The sequence below is a fragment of the Centroberyx affinis genome, unplaced genomic scaffold, assembly GCF_046629955.1.
Source record: "Centroberyx affinis isolate AG114_WGS23_722 - 3 ecotype Tasmania unplaced genomic scaffold, CSIRO-AGI_Caff_v1 ptg000776l_1, whole genome shotgun sequence".
NCBI classification, from domain to species: domain Eukaryota; kingdom Metazoa; phylum Chordata; class Actinopteri; order Beryciformes; family Berycidae; genus Centroberyx; species Centroberyx affinis.
In genome coordinates, this window is record NW_027279384.1 from 94027 (window position 1) to 119100 (window position 25074).

Here is a 25074-nt window from a genome sequence, read left to right on the forward strand (position 1 = left end):
ATAAACATGTCACCTTGCTACAGATACCTGTGACAACCAATATTGGATCAGAACACATTAGGTTAATGCATATTAAAGACAAAAATTATATTAAAAGTGAAATATCACTTAATTACAAAGCTGAAATGAGTATATTTCAACTACCGGAAGGAGTATTAAGCACTGTTTTAACCCAGGTCTGCAAGGGAGTCTTCTGCACCTTCGCTGATGGGTGTGTGTGGAGCAACTACTTAAGATTTCACTTGTCCTGTAATTATTAAAAACAGTTTTGGAGGATTTAACTAAAGGTATCTATGCCACATGTTGAAGAATTGTTTTTTGCAGAGAGGGAGCAGATAAGACATGGTTAAATTTCCTAATCTTTATTAAAACAGAAGAAGCTGACATCTCTGTCTACATAATATTGTCATGCTATTTAATTAACTGGCCATGCCCATGGTCTACTGCATGCCTGCCAACTTATACGCATTTTGACAATTGTGCGCTAATTTTGTCAGAAAAAACCCCCAAAAACAACTAAAACTCTATACAAGAGTTTTGACTCTTTGAAAATGTAACAGAAACAATCCAGAAATTCAGGCATGGAGCAGGAAAGATTGAATACTTTTCACTGTAATAGTGTTAACAGCTGCTCCTTAGTGACTGCTGTCATTATGTGTATTGCAGACTGTATAAAATGCATTGTTCGGCTGGAGCAATAGAGACATGGCCATGGCCATACCTTGGAAGTTTTTTTTCTCTTTGCTGAGTGTCTTCCATATCTTAATCTGCGCAGTCTGATTCTCTTATCATCACTGAATATCTAGTCTGGCCATGAAATACTGTAATAGGCATTGCTACAAGTTAATTTTCATGGTATCTAATCCTAAAACCAGTAAATCCATAGAAATGAAACAGGAATGATACTCTTGTATGGTAGAGTTAAAAACATGACATTTTTGTTTGTGTGTGCATAATAGTGGTTGGTGTCCTTGGCTTGTGTCACCAATGTTGTACTCAAAAAATGTCCAGTGTTGGCAAGCCTGCCACTGCAATGAGATAAATAATCCTCAGATAGCTCCACTGGACTCTGCTACAAACATCCTACAATTGAATATCAACACCAGATAACAGTGCAGCCTGCTGTGCTATTATGCTAAGTTATAGGCTCAGATCTGGTGCACATGTGCTCACACACACACACACACACACACACACACAAACAAGCAGTTAAATCTGCACAATCTGCTGCACATGCTCAGTCGCACTTTCTGGCAAGTAACTTCAGCCTGTGGGATAAGAGTGTCTGAGTCCAGGGAAGCTGTCAAAACTACGACAGTCCAGACAAGCGTATTTACAAAGCCAATACTAAGTGCCTTATTAGGAGACAAGGGGGCACAACAGATGGTTTACTGTTTAACCCAAGCACTCTTAAAGTAATGACATGTAAGCATTTTAACATCAATAAACCATTACCACCTTAAGTTTGAGACATTAGTATATCATCACAGAGAAGATTGGCAGCTTCTACACTGCATTTTACATTGTGTGTCACCAGGTCAGATTTCGCAGGGAACTGTATGGGAAAGTTTATGGGAAAATTTGAGAAACAGTAGCGCAAACAATTCCACCGACACGACATAGAGGCTACCAATTGTCTCCACCATGGTCTCATTTGTTTACAGTAATTATACCAAAGTATCACTATCAATTTGACAATGATGTATTCATGTTTAAACATGCTACTGCATCTTTACGCTCTTATGGCATGCTCCATTGTACCCCCTTTTACCATAAACAGGTGTTTCAGATATCTGTGGGGGAGAAAATAAAATCCACCAAAACACACAATTAACATTATTATAGCTGTGTTTGTCAAATCAAATGATTTCCATAGGGGATGTGCTGTATGATGAATGTTACATTTCCTGAAACAACCCAAAAAAATGTCCAAACAAAAATGAACTGAATGAAAGGGTCACTCAACAACCAGCAAAAAAATTTCAAAAACACCCATGGAGACGCGTACTGAAGTCAAAACGTAACCAGATGTATTCTAGGACAGTCTGATACAGGCTTTCTATTTAAAGTAAATACAAATCAAGATCAATATGCAACAGTTTGAATGGACACTAATAAAAAAAATCTTGCATGCATTCAGTTTTCTGCTTTCTGTGGAGATCCGTTCCAGTCAACGCTGAATCTGTGGCATGGGCAAACTGCACAGCTGAGCGCAGCATGGGCTTATTACCATCATGTGAAAGAAATGTTGTGAATGAAGTGAACTGTCAAAATGTCATGTGTTCAAGTGTTCCTGAAATGACAATTTTGTGATGTTACAGCGATGATGGGACCAGCAGTGTTGCAGAAATGACGTCACATGATGTGCTAACCTGCATGGTGATGATAGATGATTATGATGTTAAGCGAGGACACTGAAATGTGATTCAAGAGATTTTGTACACTATAAAAAAAACTTCTAATACTGTCCAGTTTCCAATGTGATGTAGGCTTGTACCTGGATCTAATACAGAAAGTCAAGGCACTCCCAGTATCACGTAGCATCATCTTCCTCACCACTAATTTCTTATGTTCATTTTTTTTTTTTTTTTTTTATCCCTCCCGTCTGCCCGCCCGCCTCTCAACCCTCTTCCTCGACAGGCTGAAGAGGGAGCATTTAGGTCCACATGACTGGCTTTCCATACCCGTGCCTGGAGGCCAGGGCTGGCTGCTGGTGCCCGGCTTGGAGCCAGAGACAGCATACCAGTTCAGCGTCCTGGCCCAAAACAAGCTTGGCACAGGCCCCTTCAGCGAGGTTGTCACTGTGAACACACTAGGTGGGTACACCCACTACCGCTCAACTGGGACAAGGAGATCCAATAATAAAATGGCTTTGGCAGACATGCAACTAGAACAACCAGAAAGGTTATTTATAAAAAAAGAAACAAAAAAGGAAACTAGGTAATAAGGGCCAATATTTTCCCCCGCAAATGATAGAAAACTTTCCCTTTGCCCGCAATCAATTTGAATCTTCCCAATAAGTGTTGGCATATTTCCACTTCTCTTTTCCATCTCCACAGTAATAACATGAAAATACTGTACAAGGCCCCAAAGCCAAGAAAACATATATGTCAGGGTAACATAAGGGTAACAGAATAAAAAAAAAAAAAACACACATACATATGATTGAGCATCAGAATCAGAAAGATTTGTGCAATATGTAGTTTTCTCGGCCCTGATATTAATTTTGTTGGAAAGATAGAGAAACCCTGGACAGCTTCCCAGTGTTATCTAGTGTTTCTAACTTGTATTCAGACTTAAAAAGCTGTTAATATGTTCTGTTTTTTGCGGTAGGCTTACCCATTGCTCTTTTTTGGACTTTTTAGGCAAAACTGCTGAGGTTATGCCAGCCTGTTTTGTTTTTGGCACTGTTATAAGTTATTGTATCAATTTAAATTATTTATTTTTGGTGAACGGTGAGTTTTTTTGTCGTCAGCAGTTCAGGCTCAATTTACACTGGATGTTGGGAATGCAGGATTTTCTTGTGATTGTTTTAGATACATTTTACTAGAATTTAACTGTAGTGTACTGTATGTTTTTTTCATGTAATTTTTACATGCAATTAAATATGATATTAATCAAAATTACAGAGATTTTGAGATTAATCGCGATTTAAAAAAAATAATCATTTGATCGCTTTAATCTTGGCATAATAAATTATCTTAAAACAAGGAAAAATAGCTGGCGGTGAACAACTTTTATGTCTTTCAACATAGATGCAACTTAAAGTAGCCAAAATACTATAAATATAATGGTAGATCAGTTCATGTAAAACAATTTTTTCCACCCTGTTTTGGTTAGTTTTGGTTTTGGTTGTTCAATGTTTTAGTTAGAATTAACACTACAGTAGTATAGCAATAGTTGTAGAAGGGGTTGCAGAGTAAGTTAAGTTTTTACAAGTTAATGTTTCATGCCTGAATGATCCAAACAACAACGCCCGCAGTGTGATTTGATGTTTCTCAGCCACAGTATTTACATGCCAGGGCTACACTTCAGCTTCAGAAAGAAAGGATCATGCTGATGTTTCACAAGCTTCTCATTTTCAGCATGAATTTCAAATTACCTTCAAATCTACAGTGTTCAGCTAGAAACTTTTAACTAAAAAATGATGTTGTATTTACAGGTTTCCCTAATGCACCATGAAGGCGAGCCATTTTATCAGTTTTGCTCTGTGCGCCAGAGGATTTCTCCCAGGGAAGACTGCTCAGAACCGTTTAGAGGCTGTTTAGAACAGCAAATATAAACACTTTGCTGATCTGGGCATAGGTTGAATCATTATTGTGTTATATCATTCGGTGACAGAGAGAAGCAAAATTGACATTGATTTATATGAAAATGTCACAGATTATTACTTCAAGATGTGTGACATGCTGAAAAGCAGGATAACTCTAGCTATGCTGTATCACCATGTTTGTTTGTGTCTGTGAGGAGAAACTAAGAAGATAAGGCATTCAGCCCAGGGTCACTTGTGTATTTCTCTTTCAGAAACATTTTTTTTTTTTTTTACAATTCCTTTCATCTTGCAACATCACTTATTGTTTAATCCTCTCTGCTGAAGCATGTCAAAACAAAAAAGGACAATCTGGGAAACTGTAGACAGTATAAGATATGAGCTAGCTTGTGTTTGTGTTTTTGTTGGTGGTAAGTGGACTGACTGAGTCCACTTCACTTAGCTCACATTCACCCTGGAGCTAACAGCTCCTACTGCCAGGTTTTGTATGTGTTTGTGTGTTTTGTATGTGTTGTTTCGATTTCTCTAAACATGCCCAGCGCAGTTTATAAAATGCTCACATGAACGAGAGCAGCGGTGAAGTTTTAATTACTTAAGCAAAATGCAGTGCTAAGTAATCCCAAAGGTAATTCAGTGGTTTCTACTTATGGACTCAGAGACACATAGCAACTATATAAATGGAAATAAACTTTAGCATGCATCAGGAAAGCAAGCAAATCAAACAGGCAGCAGGTAGCTCGGATAGTAACGTCCTTGTCAAAATGGATTTTTGTGGTGAGGCAAAATGTTTACTGTCAGTTTTAGAGGATTTAAATATTCTTGAGGGAAAGAGAAGTCTGATGTTAATGTGTATACCTGAGACGCATTTTGATGTAAATTGTAACTGTAATCCAGCTATATGATATCTAGACACAGTCCAGATACAAGACGCATGGGACCTAATTCACTGGTGTCATGCTGGTGGAACTGCCCACCTGATACCACGCACTGAACGTGTGATGGTACAACTGTTAAACTGTTGCCATGGGACTGATCCCCAAGACTTATGTTCTCAACCCCAATCCTTTCTTCCAGTATTTCCTATAAGTACCCCTGAACCATTGGTGCTGCTTACCCCACCACGGTGCCTCACAGCCAATCGCACGCAGCAGGGCGTCCTGCTCACCTGGATGCCGCCTGCCAATCACACAGCACCTATCCAGCATTACGTCATGGAGTTCCGCCTGGGGGAGCGATGGGACGTCTTGGACGACAGCATCCCCGCTGGGGAGACAGAGTTGCTCGCCAGAGACCTCATCCAGGTAAAAGACTGGACATATACTGTACATATAGATATATACAAAATCTGCATCTGTCTGCTAGAGTTTTCTGCAAGGACCAGGATGAAACACCCAAACTCAGTTTACCCACCTTTTTATTTGCAGAAACGAGTTTAGTCACCGTTTTAGACTGACATACTAGTAAGTAGTATCAAACTGATGTAAGTTATATAAAATTGATTTAGAAAAAAGATTTGGCAACTTGTACTTGTATAAAACGCTATATTATGGCTGATATCAATTATGTCACTCCTCCTCAAGACAGTTGTATGTTTGACCTCTGTTTTAGCTAGTTGGTCACTCAGCAGCATCAGACAAAGTCACACTGTGCACATGTGAAAATGGCAGCAACTGCTTAGCAAAATAGTTTTTCAGTTTGTAGACAGATCTTGTTCATATCAGTAGCTTACCAAGAAGCTAACGATTGCATTAGGTCAGTGAACTCAAGAAAGCATGTTGCAACTAAACTGTCAGCTTTTCAGATTGATTTGTACTGTTCACTACCTCCCACTATGTAATTTAGTGGAGTAGGCATAACAGATGTACCAGTTATAAAAGTTGAAACTTTATCAAAATAAGTGCTGTTTCATGGACTTGATGTGTATTAATACAGAACATTTCTTAAGTCATGTTCTGTGAGGTACAGCGTGTATGTTAGCCACATTAAGCTGACAAATTTCAACATGCTGTGTGATGTGACATTCTCTTGTGCAAGCTGCAAATTGGGAACATCATCTGAGCTACTTTCTTTGTCTTAAAAACTCAAGTAAGAGAGTCAGAATAGCAGTTGAAACATGAAATGAAATATGAAGATAAATTAGAACAGAATAAGCCGTTTGGGGATAATGATTTTCTTTATTAAAGGGAGAGCTATTTTCAGCATGGACAATCAATATACCCTTGATTGATTTATGAGTTCTGACACAATAGTCTTTTTCAACATCTCACGTCTGGCTCATGGTGGCTAATTCTCCTGGCATGACACGTTTGAGCTTTTCTTCAATCTAACCACCAGTGTCAGTGCCATGATGCTTTTATCTCTCCTTCCATTCCCCGGCAAACACCCACACACACACACTTCTCTCTGGCTCTCCCACCACACACACACACTGCACCTATCCTGTGGAACTTTTCTGCTGCTAATTTTTTACTGCATCGATTGAGGTAATTGGACCACGAGGGACCCTCTGTTTGGTTGTCTCCATGTGTGTGTTTGTGCGCATGTGTTTGCCCTTGTATGTGTGAGGAAGGATGTGTGGAAGTGCGTGTTCTTCTGTAGTTTCCGTAACTAATGCTATGGCACACATTTTCCTCTGTATATCTCATTCCAATCCTGTTTTGGTGGTCTTAGACAGTGATTCTCAACCTTTTTCATACCAAGGACTCCTAATTTAATACACATTAGAGCAACGGACCCCCATTTGACCCAAATCTGAGAATATTTTTTATTGTTAGGTATGATTTTGTCCAAAATTTCATGACTATCTGTACTGTAGATAGAGAGATAACAGTGAAACCTTGATCAAAATAGTCCTTATTAAAAATTAGTTCTTCTACATTCTCTAATTGTGTTAACTTCTTGTAAATGAAGTTTAAGTGAAGTTTAACGATTCATCAATTTACTGGGGACCCCCTGGAACCCTCTCAAGGACCCCTGGTGGTCCCCGGACCCCACATTGAGAACCGACGGTCTAGGAAACCACTGGTCTAGGAAAGTACTCTAGCACTAAAACTACATGTTAACTCACGGTATGTGAGATGCACTCATTATTTTTCAAATCCTGATGTTCATTGCTTAGCTGTCCGATCAGTGGAGACACAAACTAAATCCTTCAATACCACAGCGGCCCACAGCCTGACTAGACCGTGCTAATGGAGACAAGACAAGAGAGGGATGCTTTACTTTGCCAAATGTTGATCTCTCTGTTCTGCTGTTCCTAGGAGGCGTGGTATGAGTTCCGCGTCATGGCCGTCATGGAGGACATGATCAGCGAGCCTAGTAACATAGTAGGAGTGTCCAGCACAGGTGAGTCATTACATCACATCATGTATTACAACTTCAGGGATAATGATACCCCTAGTCACCAATGACAGAAAAGAAGGAATATACAAATTTTGAAACGTTAATTATGTGGACTTGTAAAGATGCAACAGAAGCCAAAAAAAGGAGAGTACTGCCTTGACATCACTTGCAGATTGTGGGCATACACAAATTTATACCCAAACATACACACAAATTCATGTAGCGCAGGAGCTTTGGTTAAATTGAGGGGAGCTTTGCTCGTCAGTGCCGGGGTTCGAACCGACAACCTCCGGCACTAGTCCGCATCTCTAACCTCAGGCTAGCCTAACGTTTCTTAGCTGAAGAAGGGCTGTAAATGTATTGCACACGCAGCAACTCCAACTTAGCATTTTGCCCATTCAGCACTATTAAATTTTAGCTCGCTGTACACGCACACTCCTTTGTACCATCCTGAAAGTATGACATCATCGGGCTGCCCGTCTCCCATAGATTGCACTGGACTTGTGATAAAAAACTCATCAAGTCAGTTTCTTTTCTTTTTTCTTTACAATACCAAAATTGAAATCTGAAATTACACCCCTCAAAATGTGATGCTGCTTCTGCGCAGAGGTCACTGAGTACACATCATTTGCTAAGAGCAGCTGTTGGTAACATTTATAGAGGAGCAGAAAATTTCTCAGGAAATCTTTGGATCACCGGAAGTACTCTGCTGCCCCCCACTGGTTAGAACTATGAGAACTATGCAATGTGGTGATCAAAGACTGCAGCTTATTTCAGTGTTGACATGATTTTGGTTTGAGTCCTTTCCCTGTAAATCTTGACTGACATGCTCAAAATATGATGCAGATACTCTGTACTGTACTGTCACAGATGTCAGAGGTATTTTATTTTTTCTCCGTATGTATTACAGGCACAGGCATTGCTTACAGGCATTGCTCAAGGTATTTAGCATTTTGCTGCATCATTCCTCACTATAACTTAAGATGCAGCATATAAACCAGTGGAACCAGTTGATTCTACCTCCTGGTCCTCATTGCACGACTCAAGTCTCTTACATGCATCTCACCAGAATAATTCCAGAAAAGATTACCATGTACATTGGGCAATAATCATGTGGATTTGTAGAAGCTGGAAGCTCTATAGCAATCAGTCATGCCTCAAACGTTAGTGGAGCACAGCCTACACATTGCCTTCTCTAATACATTGATAGGCTTTCCATTATCTTATTTATCCTGTCAAGGCACATATGTGCTTGGTGGAAGTGAGTCTCACTCTGATGCATGTCATGCATCAAACTGAAGAGTGCAAGCCAGTAACACTGAACAGTACATCGCAAAGCCAAAATAAGGAAGATGTGCAGTATTTGTGCTGGAAATCTTAACTGTTTTCCAATGTTTTCCGATGTAAAATGCAGACAATGCACAACCACTGTAATGTAGCTTGACAGTATGGCAGCCCTACCTACAATGCTGGCCATGCTATGAATATTACTCATAGAACACATTTTGGTGGCACAAACATCAAGTCTGGTTTTGCCAAATCCTACTTCAGAAAGAAGTTTAAACTCAACCAAATGACTGTCTGGTGCGCCTACAGGTGCAGCTACTGTGCTTGTGAGTGGGACAGAAAAGAGAATGTCTCCTATTAGAGAGTTGAGCACATTTCCCCCCCATCTACTCGATGTCATGGGAAGCAGTAGAAGCCACTGCATCTGTGCACAAATCACTAGCTCACAAGACCATATGTATCAATTTCCCTGGGTTATTGTGGTTGGTTTAAGAAATCTATAGGTCTACAGTACAGAATGTTTTTCGTCCCTAGTCTTGGTACTGGCACAGCACTAAAACAAACGGACAAAATATGGAGAGAAGGCTGCAAGTTAGATTGTATTGCAAGTTATTCCTGTTTGCGAAAGAGTATCGATTACATTAGTAACACTAAACCCAGTCAGTCTTTTCATTTCTGTGCCAAAGACGACTAATAGGTAAACTTCTTTTGGACAGTAACTTCCCAAAACAGAACACCTTGTAAGTTAAGATGCTTGTAGACAGAAAGGGTTTGCTTGATGGATAATTTTTGTCTGGCCAATATTTTATTATCCAGCCAGTGAAGGTGTTTCAAATGAGGACAAAAGCAAACAGAACATATGTGAAATATTTACAACCAAAAATACATTTCTGGCGATAAATTAAGAATGAAGAAAGAGATTAATTAATAGTGAAGGAAACCAAAGCGGACATATTTTTTTCTTTTGAAACAACATACTTTGTAATTGATGGTAAAGCCCCTTGCTGTCTGTCTGAAAGGCACCATCAAGCTGAATAATGATTTCATTCAAGACTTGTATGAACAGCTGTGTCATATTATGTCTAAATATGTCTGATACCATTGGATTTTAACATCCATCTTTTCAGCTTGCCTGAGGCGCTCACTACTGAAATTTTACATCTTATTAACTCTTCAGGTTTCCTTCAGGCTGTAAAAGAGCTTGCACTTCTAAAGGGACATATTTTTTTATCTAGAGTTGTCTTCTTGTCTTATACTAAATAATGTTGAGGCAAAGGATATTTATGACTCACAGTAAGGCAGGCCAACTATTCCTGCCTCAGATGGTGATTAAGCATTTATTTATGCTATGATACTGCCACCTAGAGGTGTGTTTGCTTGCTCTTGTGCAAGGCTGGGTGGGTTACCATGGGTTTTCTACCATGTTGTATTCCCCCAAGAATAATGGAAGTTTCTAAAAGCAGCATTCAGCATTGCAGTGCACATGTGGCTGCATTTTCATGAGCGCAGCAGATCATTGGGGTGAAACAGTAACTACTATCAACAGTTAACCCAGTCTTCTACACGGGGACAATGGGTGCTGACTGTGGTTCTGAAAAGCAAAATGCGCGAAGATTTATAATCTTTAGGAGCTTAGGTACAAAGAATTTGGGGAAAATTTCTTGCCTCACTTTCTGTGATGTTACCATGTCATATACGTTGCAGAAATGGCCATTTTGAAGGTACCATTGCTGTGGGCAAAGTCAGCCCCCACTGATTTGAATCTCACTGAATATGGCAGAGGTTGTTTCTTTCTTATGCCCTTCAAAGGCCTCTGTGCAGGCACCCATTGCTGGGTTAGAACTGACCCACTGTCTCTGTAAGGTTGGAGAGGGTCGCAAGGCACCTATGCAAATCCATCCAAAAAAGAGACAAGATATCCTGATTCAGTTTTTAAGCCCATATTCTATTTTTAAATACCAGTACAGTGTTTTTGTCTGTATTTGTTTGTTTCTTTACTGTGTTTGCTATATTTAACAAACACACTCTCTCGCTCTGTCTCCCTTAATCTGTTCCATCCCCTCCACCTCTCCAAACCTCGCTCTCTGGCTACCGAACCCCCTACAACCAACTTTTATGGCCCTCTTTTTCCTCACCCATCCCTCTCCATCACCACTCTCCATTCCCCTTTTGCTGTTTGACTTCCCCGGCTACTTCAACCTTTATGTTCTCATCTCCGCCCCTCCTTCCCCTCCCCATTCCTCTCTCTCTCTCTCTACCCCCAGACTTCTTCCCCCCTCCGGAGATGGTGGAGGAAGGTGGACTGGCGCGGCCCGTGGTAGCCGGCATTGTGGCCACCATCTGTTTCCTGGCGGCGGCTGTCCTGTTCAGCACGCTGGCTGCTTGCTTCGTCAACAAGCAGCGCAGACGCAAACTTAAGAGGAAGAGAGGTGAGGGGAAAGCCCTGGTCAAAGGTAACGACGGTTCCATGCAACTGTCAACTTTTGAAAGGTTTGCAAAAAATAAAATGTGAACTCTGCACTCGCTTGGAGCAAATAAATAGGTTTCTTGAATGTCAACAAAACACATCCATGACAAATTCATCATTTATTTATTGGTTATCATTTATTTAAGTATTTTTATTGACACTGATAACTGAAATGAGTTCCCTCTATTTTCTCAAATGTGAGATATAAGCATATTCTATCCCCTACATCATCCCACAGACAGAATTTTTTAAAATCTCTAATATGTCTCAATGACTTTTTCAATCTCAGCCTCAAGATGAAGGACTCTCATAGGGCTTTGAGTCACATCTGCAGTGAAGGAACTGAATCTGATTTCAACGATCGATATCCATGTTTGCTCACCAAAGCCATACCCAAGTAAACAGCATGCTTGTCACTGCCAGAATTTAGCTCAAGGTTGCGTGTAGAGCACAAAATAGCCACCAGAGGCAGTGAAAGAGGGAGTTCCAATGTCTTCAGTTTGACCTTTGGAGGAATGTAAAACACCATGTGGGCAGGATCCTATATGTATGCATCAGTTCTTACAAAGAGATGGTGTGGTCATACAGATATAGTTCCTTTCTCCAGTAAGTCAGAGCATTCGCATTGAAGTTTAGGAGTCCACTAACACTGAATGTGATGAATCAGCCATTTGAAAAACATGTTTATCTGCTCCCCAGGTGGTTAATTATGAAGCAGTATTTCACATATAGCCTTTTTTAATAAACCAAACACATTATTCCCAAAGTGAGCCAAAAAAAGGACCAAAAGAAAACACACTCTGGTCTTCACATTGTTCTCTCTTTTGGAAGAGATTGTTTTCTGGTTCAGTCCCTTTATGGCTGTTATGAATAGCTATTTGTGCTTCATAATGTGAAAACAATAGTAACATCATGAAGGCTAAAACAGATTGACCCACTATTGAATTTGATTTGGCTAACTATTGAGTTTATTTGACAAATTAAAAATGCCGAAAAGCATATGGAACGAAAACTATGGCTCAGATGGTCTCTTTCCACTCTAATCCTTAAATTGCTGAGCAGGCAGTAATACAATTCTATCTGATACACTCACCAGCACATATTAATTAGTATACAAACATGGGGAAAAAAGCCCTTTGACTGCTATGTATAATGCAACCTTCTGAACCAACATTCTTACTTTATTCAAGGACCATTGTTTAAGCTGTCTCTTATATCATCTGCAAACTCATCTTGCTGCCAATTACCCATCTTTGGCATAGTGGTATTCAAAAATCATGTGTGTGTCGTTGTCATAAATTAATCTAGTAATGAAAACTCAGTATGTAATTTATGAAATAATTTACCACAAATGTCACCCAATTTACGTAAATTTCTTCTTACAGAAGCAAATATACTGCCATCCAGCAACAAGTGATGTACTAAAACTGCAACATTTTGCTGCTTTATTTGAATCATATGCTTTTAGTTTTATTACCATATGTTCAGACAGGAAGCATGAGTTTGATTTTTGACGTTTGACTTGAAAAATAAGCAAGAAAATAAGTAAGAAATTGATGTGATTGACACAACAAAAGCAGACAATATATTTAGTGTTTTTGGTTGACATCTTTCTTTTTTTTAATGGTGAAGAATGATGAGACAGTGCAGAACCACTCTGAACTCTGCTTCAGCATTATATTTTTTATTCTATCATGCTTGCATATCAAACCCCTTGTGCCAGCCTTGGCAGCAGCACCACCAATGTCTTCTTTGGGGGAATCTAGCTTTTACAAGCTTTTTGTGCAGATGTCATTGTCAAAATGTAAAAGTGCCTGGATAAAGTCCTGCTTGAAGCAGATTGACTATCACTTTACTGCGTCAAGGAAATTTCAATTTGCATGAAGAACAAAGTTGCGTCCATCTCTCTCCATTTGCCTCCTTACATTGACCTTGCATGCATTCGTGCCACCTCTCAATTTTTTCTGCATTCTGTCTGAATATAGGGCAAGAGAATGTAGCCACCAATGTATTGATACTGAACATTAACTTTTTTTCATGCAAGATTTAACTGAAACAAGAGACAGACAATTCTGCGATGATTATCATACATTCAGTATCATGCACAAAATTGAACTGTTGCTTTTTTGGCAGTAATGTCTTTTCTGTTTTTCTCCCATCTTCCAGACCCCCCTCTTTCCATAACCCACCTCAGAAAAAGCATGGAAACTCCGTAAGTAACCCCTACATGACACACATGCTTTTCATTTTTCCTGGTAGTTTGAGAGGAAGGTTGTTGCACACCACCCTATGTCAGACTTTCTTATCAAACCCCTTATCAAAGAGTCTCAGCGCTTACTGGTGAGCGATCAGACCATTATGAATGACTTCTATCACACTATAGTTCTCTGTTATCCAAATATAATTAATCTTAGCAAAGCAAAGAAAATATTTTGTCTTTAGCAAGTGAGATTTATACATTTGTAACTCATAATATTTTGATGAATATTTGGGAAAGTGCAAAGAGCAGTTCCTCCAGGATTTTAAACATTTCCCATGATTAAAGCTGCAATAAGCTAAATTTTCTGACCACTAGAGGGTGACAGAGACTGCAACAACTGTGTAAATAAAGCCATATACACCCACTGCACTACGGAGGCCTACCAAGGACAAACATTGCAAAGCACCATGCATAAATTCTAATAGCTAAGCTAACCATACCTATGGAGAATTCTCGCTGGTCACCAGTGTCGTTCTGTCAGGCCTCTCTCCCGCTGAAGGTTACGTGTGGTACAAACAATGACAAGTGAAGAAGTACAGACATGGTGAATCGGTGCTGTGCTTCTTTGTTTACATTTGCTTTAAAATTCATGGTACTTCTGAATTATGGTTTCCATTAGTAGGAACATACTTTTGAATATTAGGGACAGCTTGCCTGCTGCTTTTTATCCAGGATTTTTGAGCTATCCCAAGGACATTCAATGAAAAGCTTCAATGAAGCTCAACAACCAAGAGGAATTTCTTTGCCCCAGTCCAGCTTGCTTGGAGGTGGTAGCAAAGGGAGCAGTATGCTGGGGTGCATCATCGCTGTAGGACGCAAAGTTCCCATGTGGCATTTCCTGGACTAAGTTCTTCCAAAGCTCACTCCTGTTCTTAGCAGAGGTAACTGAGGTGATTAGAAAGCCCCACAGTGGCAAGGCACCAGGGGTGGACGAGATCTGTCCTGAAAAGCAGAAGGCTCTGGATATTGTCTGGATATTGTCCGGGTTTTGTGGTTGACACTTCTTTTCAATATTGGATGGATTTTGGGAACAGTCTTTGGACTTAGAGACAGGGGAGGTAATCTGTTCAGCCTCCCTGGGAAAGCCTGTGCCAAGGTACTGGAAAGGAGAGCAATGGCCAATGGATAAGCCTCAGATTTAGGATGAACAATAAAGATTTTGTCATGGTTGCAGAACAGTGGACCAGCTTTTTACCCTCTCACAGACAATCAAGGGGTCATTGGAGTTTGCTAATCCTGTCTATTTGGTAAAGGTCTATGACTGTGTTTCGTGAGGTGACCTGTGGGAGGTGCCATGGGAGTATGGGATACCAGGACCACTGCTCCAAGCCATTCAGTCCTTATATACTCGTGAGAGGTGTGTTTGCATTCTTGGCAATAAGTCAAGCTCATTTAAGGTGGCCGCTGGACCTGAGGTCTGGAGATTGTCCAGTTCGGTGACATTAGGGTGGCATCTCTGCTGTTTGCAGATGATGTCATCCTTCTGGCCCCATTGGACTGTAATCTCCAGTATACATTAGAGTGATTGGCAGCCGAATGTGACACGCTGACAGGATAAGGTTTAGCATCGTCAAATCTAAGACCATGGTTCTTTCCCAGAATAAAGTGGTCTGTCCCATTCAGGTGGGGTGTGAGCAACTGGTGAGGAGTTCAGGTAACTTGGGGTCCTTATGAGTGAGGGTAAAAGGGATCATGAGATTGACTGCCAGTTAGATGCACTGGCTGTAGTAATGTGTCCATTGTATCGGACTGTGGTGGTAAACAGAGGGCTGAGCCACAAAGCAAAGCTTTTGATTTACCTGTCAATATTTGTTCCAACCCTCACCTATGGTCACACGCTCTGGGTAGTGACAGAGCGAATTGGATTGCGAATATATGTGTCAGAAATTAGGTTTTTCCACAGGGTGAGGAGCTCAGCGAGAGGAGCAAGTTGAGGTGGTTTGGGCACCTAAGGATGCCCCCTGGGCACCTCCCTTTGGAGGTAAATCTGGGCACAGCCGAGTGGGAGGAGACACCAGGGCAGACCAAGGACACGCTGGAGTGACTACATTTCCCAACTTGTGTGGGGCACTATCAGATCCTCTAGGAGGAGCTAGAGGAGTTTCTGGGGAAAGGACACCTGGGCTGCTCTGCTTGCCCTGTTGCCACTGCAATGCTGACCTGGAGAAGCGGCAAGAAAATGGCAGGATGGATGAATGGATCCACCATTGATAGTTTTTACTGCCATCATATTAGCAATGGCTTCAAATACTATCAAAGAAACAGTGCAGGGCATCCTGTTGGCTCATTTGGCTAAGGCGTGTGCCATTTAACCGTGACATATTTGTCACATGTCACCCCCCTCTCTCTCACCCAATCTTTCCTGTCTATCTCTACTGTCAACTTTAAAATAAAGAGTGTGAGGATCAAGGTCTTGTGGGTACATTGTTTTCTTTGCTTGAGGGAGGGTCATCAACATTTTATTGGAAACGTCCCACTTCCGAGGAATCCTAGTATAATAATGTATCCACAAGACCTTGATCCTCACACTCTTGCATTGACTACATTGTCACATTGCTACACTATAGCTGAAAAAAAGCTACAGTGCACTACAGAGGCCTGCAGTAAGTGAAAAGGTTAGGGTTCGCATTATCAACTGGCCCAGGCAGGCTGAAGTCTTGAATAATACCTTAATTATCTCTTAACAACTCAGTGAGTGACTGATCTAGGAGCTTTTTCACTTCAGAATTATTTTAATTATAGAGAGTAGATCATATATAGAGTACACCATTAAGGAGATATTTTACCTTGTCTTGCATATTTCATTTCAAATGTATTTCTTAGTAGCCCACAAGACCTATGGTATTGGCCAGGAGGGCTTCCAGTAGACATAATATAAAAGTGATCAAACCAACTTTGTCATTGGACAAAGGAAGTTTGTCATTGGACAAAGTTGTGAGCTTAATGAAAGCAAGGCTACAGATGGCTATGAAGACTTGCATCAATTGAACAAATCTCTGGATCTCCGGCTTATGGATATACTGTATGCTATTAGACAATAAATGGCGAACTGTCTCGAAGTGCACTGGTCACATCTTTATTCATGTCTCTCTCCTTGCTTTTATCTCCCTCTTTTTGCTCCATGATAGCCCCCTCCTTTGTTGTCTTATAGCTTTTTTCACTTACCTTTCTCTCAGATCTCATCTTCTCTGTGACTCACTCTCTTGCTTCATTCTATTTCTGTCTTTCCCAACCCTCTTATTGCTATCATACATTTACTATTTCCTCTCTTCTGTCTTTCCCTTGCTTTTTTAGACATATCTCATTGACAGCCTTCCCCTTGTTCTCCATCTTCTCTGCACTTCTTATTGTCTCATCTTCCCACTTCTACAGGAGTCCACTTAGCCCCCTTCCCGGCGTTGAGCCCTACTGGGAGGGGCTGGACCCCAGCAGGTACAGGCCCCCACCCTCCAGCCCTCAGTGAGTCTGCCCACCATTGTCCCCTGTTCTTGCACACCCTGACCACATACACCCCTTTGCACCTTGGCTCAGCCCCAGCTCCTCAGGCTGCTGACCTGGCTGCATGCGTCTGGGCAAATGTCCCCACAAGGCAACAACAATACTGGTCGGGGTCTTTCATTCATGAAAGATGAAGAATCCTATTTAGAAGGATCCACATCTCCAGGAGTTGGTGGATACTCCAGGTTCAGGCCTACTTTTAGGGGCATATGTCAAATAATTTATCTTTAAAGATATTGATGACTACATGTCTGCCATGCTGGAAAAGATGCAAAGGCACAGGGAAGGATGTGAAAATCGGTCCACTAATTTGCCTCAGCTATTTTTGCTGCATCCCAATTCAGGACAGCAGGGACAGATAAGGAGAAGTTAGGGTCCTTTTATATAACCTTCACTTGTCTTAGGTTTTCATCATCTGGGCTACTATCTTTTGTTTCACCTTCGTCCAATGCCATGGATTAGTAATACTACCACCACAGTCTCTCAAAAATTTCATTCACAGGCCACACATATTTCCTTCCCTTTCTACTCATTTAGCAAGCCCCGTAACTCGTATTTTTTTCAGGCACGAAAGTTTTTCCATTTAGTACAAGGTAATGGCATTGCAACATCAGCTCATTATTGTACTTCCATCTGATTACGAAGGCTACATTTCAAACTATCTCTCTATTTAGTTTGTGTCGGCACAGGCACACCACAACTCGAAGGAGCATGGATGTGCTGCGTCAGGCTGTTGGCGGACGCACTAGAAGTATCTGCAGGCCATTTGTTTGTGGCCATCCCTCTTGCTAGAGCATAAGTTCTCACTTATTCTTGTGAGTTTTGACATGAAAATGGCACCATATATGGGAAACACTATATTACCAAATTATTCTTGACTGAGGGACTTTTTCTTGTTTCACTAATGTACCTTTAATATAAGTACCTATTGTGTTCTTCATTTAAGAGGCATGGCATCATGGCATCTTGAGATGTGCCATTTACAACTGAAAAAAAAATTGAGCTGTGTGTGCCTGTGTCCTTTCTGTTATTTTGCAGTCAACGCTCCTTTAAATCACTGCTCCACCCACAAGCAACCTGAAACCCTCCTGCTCTTTTTTTTTTTACACTTTTTGGTTTGATTTACTTCACCACTATGCTTCCCCCTCTCAGATAACTTCACAGTTATTTTTTTCCTACACTCTATCTATTTTCACCTACCCTGTTGCAGTACTTTGAAAGAGTTTTTAGTGTTAATATGCATTTGTAAGCTTGTAAAGATCACAGCATCAGTGCCAACCACTGCTAATGTGTAAGCATATGGAATAGTATGTATACTGAGTATTTTATATAGTAATTGTATAATGATTCATTAATTTTTCATTAAAATGTTGTTTGGTCAGGACCTATAATTTTTTAGCATCATTAGTAACCAATGATTCTTAATCATTTAATGAGGCGGTGACATATATGTGGTTATATTGCCTTAAGTTGCATTTTTATCATGCTACAGCCAGTATGAATAAATATGTATCACATAGTATGAGCAGTATTACTTAATGTATATTGAGCATACATCAAATGAAGATTGCTGTATTTTATGAGCAGTCTTGTACGGGAAGAAACAAAAAAGCCAGCACATCATCTTATAAGACTTGAAATAACATCCTGCAGTGAATAGTTATTGTGATGCATGTGCTGCTGTTACATTTTATATGTATTATCATACTAGTTTAATACAAAAAGCTACTTGATATTTCAGTATTATGCTAAAGATTGGTTATATATCTTAACCGTAGCTTTGTTTCTGTAGCTTAACAAAGCAGATGCGGTTTTCCCAAAATCATGTACCTGAAAAAACAATGCACCTTGGCCGAAAACTTGGAATATATAGCAGAGTATAACATTGTTTTTCACTGGCAGCTGCTCATGAAACTCAGTCCCTCTACTGACAACACGGTCATGATAAGCACAAGCCTTAGTGATTCAGCTAAGAAGCACAAACCTTGTCCAGATATTGTATTTTATCACTAAATAAAGTGATTGTGGTTTCAAAACAAATCCTGGTATTCATTTCCTCTTTACTAGAAAATTGCTGTTATATTCATTGGTAACATGAATATCTTGCTGAATGGGATTGCAGTTGCATGTACTTAGAATTTTCTCCCTTCCAAGTGTGTGATCTACCTAGTCTACTGCTCATGTTTTCAAATCCACTTATTTTGCCAACACCTGAACATGTAGAGACTGATGTGGATGAATTGAGATTGTAGGGCTTATGGAAGTTTCAGTTAACATAACGAGAGCAAGATTTCAGATGCCTGTCCAGAAAACTCAAACTCAAAGTTGGGGATAGAAAAAGACTAGAAACCAATTTCCCTGATTTGGCCATCATGATTTGGCTTTCATGATTAGGACAAATTTGAACTGGTCTGGACACAATGGATATCCTCAGTGGAAGCTTGGTGTCCAAGTTTCTATTGTGGATATTCTCACTTTCCATAGTATCCCTTTGATCAAAGCCTCTCCTTTCCCACCTGCCAAGTATACCTGTCCGCCATATCATAATATTACATGGGTGTTGATTACAACTAACCACAGACACAACCCTAGTCCTAGTTTTTACATCATTAAGTCTACTATATGAAACTGCTCTTTTCTCTTCGGCCCTTGTGTTGGTATTATGAGATGTCCATTTGTTTTGTGAGTTTGAATATGTGGTCTTAAAATCCTGCTCTGCTTTTGGCCCTGAACTCACTGAAAAGGTTCAACGATCTCTCTGTAATTTCTCCCGACTGTTACAAAATCATTCTTGTTCTATAGTCACTTTACGTTGTAACCTAATGTATTCGCCCAAAGTACTAAGCATGTCCTAGTAGTTACCGGCCTTTCTTATTCCATCTGTTTGCCTCTTAGCAGTGAAGAGACTATATGTACAAACACAGGCTGTCCACTCATAGAACTAGCTCTGTGTGCTTTGCTAACCCAGTCAGGCATTATCCAGACAGTATCTCTCCCACTAAATCGTCCACTAAAATCTCCAAGGCTTACAGGAAAGGAACCAAGCTACCTGAAATGTATATGCTCCACTCAAAAAGACACGCTGCCACCTCAAGGGCATTGTTTATATTCCTTATACAACTAACTGAGCTCCACCAAATACATTTGTGAAGTTCTGCTGTTTGGATGTAATGGTCCCCAGTATGATGCATGCTGTCCTCTCATTGTGGACATAGGGGTGCAACAATATTTTCTCCTTTTTCACTGCCAGATCTGCAAGGGGAATGATGCTTCAACCCCCATAGCTATGTGTCGAATGTACCAACTAAACAGAACCAAAGGGAATTAACAGTCATAGATATATTCACAGACAGACAGATAGACCAAAAACGTTGACATAATTCACAGTAGTAAGAGTAAAAGCCTTGTTCCCTGAAGGAGCCCTAGATGGGCTTACTGAAGAGCAAAGAGGAATCGAGGAGATGAATCTGTGCTTAAGCATATGATGGACAGGGTCTTATAGACATGATCTCTAGCCATCAGTCCACCCTCAAAATAATTGTTTTGTTGTCAGTGTAAATGCACAAACATAGGAAAACACACATCCTAATTCTGTGTGTATTTACAGTACAGTTTGTTTTTGTCTTTTTTTTCCTGCCTGTTGACAACGGAATTGTGCATGTTTTGAGAGTATGTAGGGGATTCCCACAGATCTGAGTCTCGTCTGACCAGACCTCTGCCTTTGCAATCTATTAAATCACAGTCTTCAACTATGTCTCCAGGTGAAGTTATCAACCTGGTGGCATAAGAGTGAGGCATAAATGTGGCACATGATGTGTATCTTACTCCTGCTTGGTTCTGCCTTGTGTTGGTATTAAATGCATTATGAGGTGCCCCTTTCACACCATCGGTTTTGTGGGTTTGGATATGTGGTCTTAAAATCCTGCCCTTTGGAGTATATAAAAAAGACAAGGTAAATGAAAGGATAAGGTGTGCTGCAGCCAAAACATTCTACTGTTCTACATTCTAACATTCTACATTCTAGTACTGTTAACCAAAGTTTGTGACTGGCCACAATCAATCACAGCATACAATGGAATAATAGTATCATTTGTGTCAAAATAATTTACCAACAATGCACTCTGAATTCCTATAACAATGAATTTTAGTGAAGTAAATAAGCAGGGGACTGCACAGACTGTTTACCTTGTATCCCAAGGAGTTATTACTCTTCATAATTGGGCCTTCTGTCTATGCCAAGACTATGCTCCTTCAATCAGTGGTACATATGCTGCTGCAACACATTCTGCTTAAAAACCTATATTTCCCATGCTGTCCTCAAATACCATACAAATTTTATTCACAACAAAAAAGTAATGTTTTGTTTAAGAGATGCTAACATTGAAAACATTAAGGAAGTTTTGAGATGAAGAATGTCAGGCTAAAATACAATATCATCCAGAGTCTCTCATGAATTGTTAGTTATCAAGCTGATTTCCATGGTAATTCCGTGGTAGTTGTGAGATGCTTGGATGTTGGTATCAACTTAAGCAGGTGGCTATTTGACTCAGATAAGACTGGATTGAATGTTTATGTCTCTTGTATTCTTTTCCATAGGTCATCTTCAGGAAAGGTGAGTCCAGAGAGCATTCGTTCAAAGGCAACCCCGTCAGAATCATCTGAAGATGGCCAGCGCAAAAAGATGCCCCCAAGTCCAGGGAAGAAGGAGGAATTGTCTTTATACAAGAAGACCAAAAGAGCAATAATTAGCAAGAAGTACAGCATCTCCAAGCACGAAGCTGAAGCCACAACACCCATCGAACTCATCAGCCGAGGCCCAGATGGACGCTTTGTCATGGACCCCACTGAGGCAGAAATGTCTGTTAAGCCCCGGCGAATCGAGGGCTTCCCCTTTGTGGAAGAATCAGACCTCTATCCTGAATTCCGGCAGTCAGACGAAGAGAATGATGATCCCAGGCCTTTGCCCCCAGTTATGGCCACCCTTCGGCCTCACCAGATTTCCCCCATCTCCAGTCAGGAGTCCTACCTGCAGCCTCCAGCCTACAGCCCTCGCTTCCAGAGGCCCTTGGAAGGTATGACCATCATGGAGAGCAGTCGGCTCCAGGCCACAGGGCAAATCCGAGGCTCTCTCCATCACAGGGCTTTCTATGGCTACCTAGGCGCCCCTGGGGATCATGATCCCCCACCTCCTTTCTACATGCCTGATACCAGCCCACTCAGCTCTGTCATGTCCTCCCCTCCATACCTTGCTGAAGGTCCCTTTGGTCACCCCATGATTCCTGAAGAGATGGGGGAGGGTGATATCCAACAGTATGCTGTCTCTGGCTTCCCCCTTCCTCTGACACTCACCTCTTCCTCTCGTTCTCCGGAGATTTGGCAGGGACTGGATTTCACGTTTGCAAGTCTGGAGGGGCCCCACTTCATTTTCCCACCACATCACCCTTTGCATCTCCGCCACGACTCCCCCTATCCTCCTCCACCTCATGTTCTTCCCCTCAGTGCTTTCCAGCCCTCCTCCCTCCCAATGCCCACCTACCCAGCTGTTCTGCCACTGGAGGCCCCAAAGAGCCACTCAAGAAAGTCTCCCAGCAAGGCCAAGCCTCATGGCTCCCCAGCCAAGCATTTAGCTATGCAAGAGGCACATCTAGGGCAGCTAAGACACACAAGCCACGGTATGGGTATGCCAGTTTTGCCTTACACCGATCCAATGGCCCACATAGTCCCTAGCACATTCAGTAGCCTGGACACTCGATGGTTCGAAACCGCCCCTCGTTTCAGTCCCAGACAGGCTCGTAGGATGGATTCTGGCATGCATCAGGTGGTCCTCCAACCCTCTCGACTCTCACCCCTCACCCAAAGCCCCCTTACTTCCCATGAGGGCTCCCCAGAGATTGTAGTGCGTCCCCGGCCTCGTCCCAGCATTGTCCACCCTCCCATACCTCCGGAGATGTCTGAGATTAGCCTCCTCCCTCCTTCCACAGCCAGCTTCTCAAGGAGATCTTCTCCCTCCTCCTCACCTGCCCAAGGCCAGGGTAGCAGGAGAGCAAGTCCCAGCTACCGCTCCCACATGGCCTTTGCAACCTCTGCAACCAGCTACCCGTCCCAGTCCCCGTCACCCCCCATGGAAAGCAGCAACATTTTTGGGCAGATGCCATCTCAGAGGAGGACTGAGGAGGAGATCCTTCCATCTGAGCCCTCTCCACCCCAGTTATCAGCTTCAGGGTAGGTGCACTAGGCTTCCAGAGAGGGATACCATTTGAGTCATCTGCCCCAGCCCATAATGCTTTGACGTGTCAAGTTGCTCTGACATTTGAGTTACCAAAGGGCTCTCTAATATCCATCTTTGAAATTAAAAAATCACCTCTATGGCAAATTAGTTCTGTAATTTAGTTTGTAGTTTAAAGCCTCATTTAATTTTGTTAACACTTTATTGTAAAGTGCAAAATAGAAAACCTATGTGCAAGATTGAAGGTCAAAGAATTTTAAGGTCATAATTTACAATACCATTTTGTTGTATTGATTCATTTGATGAGCTTTGGGAGTTTAAAATTCAGTCAATGCTGCTTTTCATGTCAGACATCAAGTTAGAAGTATTCATCCATTGAATCTGTGAAGCATTGTTCCAAAATTATCACCTTGAAAAATACACTGCATATTTCAGTAAGAAGAACAAAAAAAATAGATATTGTGGAACAAATCCTCTGTGACTTGACAAGAAAATGCATTTGCTTCACAGATTACATATCAGACCTTTTGGGGCTACAGTACATCTTTGAAGAAAAAATACCATTTCCAGTGCGCTGTATAGTTTGTTCGGCACAAGCCCCTAAAAGCCTGGGAATCAGCGAGACATCACCACAGGATCCCTGTTTTTCCATCTGTATCATGCTTTACCCTGCTTTCACCTAACAGGAGGAATCCCATAATATGCATCCAATTGATTCCCCAGACAAAACACTCATTGTTATGTCTATTTCCAAGCCTTTGAAGATGCCTTTATCATGCAGAGGGATGCTTTAAGGAGAGTTCATCTCGGCAGGCCCTGCGGCCCATCCTCGTCCTTAGTAACCTGACTGCATGACCAATTCTCCCCAACCTTCAACCCTTCCAGACCTTTCCCCACCTTACCTCCCTACCCCCCTAACCTTCCTTTCCCCAACCCCTTCAATTGCCCCCAGGGACACCCCCAGGTCTGACTACCAAGGGAAGGTTGTTGGGCAAAGTGTGTCACAGGGCCTGTCCGCTTCTCATGTAATGCAATGTCTCCATCATTATGAATTAGGGGCAGTATGGTGGTTCTTGATGGCTCCTGGAGTCTTACCTGCTTTGTTTTTGATTGATCTCAGCTATCTGGGCAGCGTTGTTGTGACCAGGTCCTCTACACCACAATAGGTAAGGGTTGGATCCATGTCTGAAAGGGGGGGGTTAGCAGGTGGGACTTTTTTGATCACCTCGTCCTTTAAAGGGGAATACAAGACTTTGAGTCTTACTTTGTTTAGTTTGTTCCTTCCTTCAGTCAACCTTGTAGTTCATTTCAGTTATTTCCTTTTTTCCCTTTTCTCAAAGTGGCTATGCATTTTGAGTTCTGCAGTCTTTAGTACAGTATGCATTCTGACTGGTATGCATATCCAGCCATCTTGTAGATAACAGATTAGGTCAGGGAGGTATCACCAACATGATTTCATGCTTGAGTGGTTTGCTAACTGACCACATTCACATGCAACTTGGTAAGATTTAGGATTAGGGTAGGATTGGTCGAGCCTCAAATGAAACAACCTCGTATAAACGCTTCAACTAGACTACAGTAACCTAATCAGCCTCAACCTAGCTGAAATTTTTATGTGATTGAGGTACCTGGTTCGCATTTAGTTCAGCAAATGAAGAACACTGTAGATGGTAGACACATAAACACCTGTTAAAATGAGTAAAGAATGAAAGATGCTGTATTTA

At 41.3% G+C, this 25074-nt stretch overlaps 1 protein-coding gene across 1 annotated transcript in view; it reads left to right on the forward strand.

Annotated features, from left to right (window-relative positions):
• LOC139644712 (protein turtle homolog B-like) overlaps positions 1–25074 on the forward strand; it is a 105608-nt gene that overhangs the window by 76335 nt on the left and 4199 nt on the right. Inside the window, exons 13-18 of the mRNA XM_071520171.1 lie at positions 2641–2816; positions 5345–5571; positions 7531–7615; positions 11164–11328; positions 13533–13578; positions 21721–23346. Of these exons, the coding sequence (XP_071376272.1) occupies positions 2641–2816; positions 5345–5571; positions 7531–7615; positions 11164–11328; positions 13533–13578; positions 21721–23346 (2325 nt within the window). The remainder of the gene's footprint in view (positions 1–2640; positions 2817–5344; positions 5572–7530; positions 7616–11163; positions 11329–13532; positions 13579–21720; positions 23347–25074) is intronic.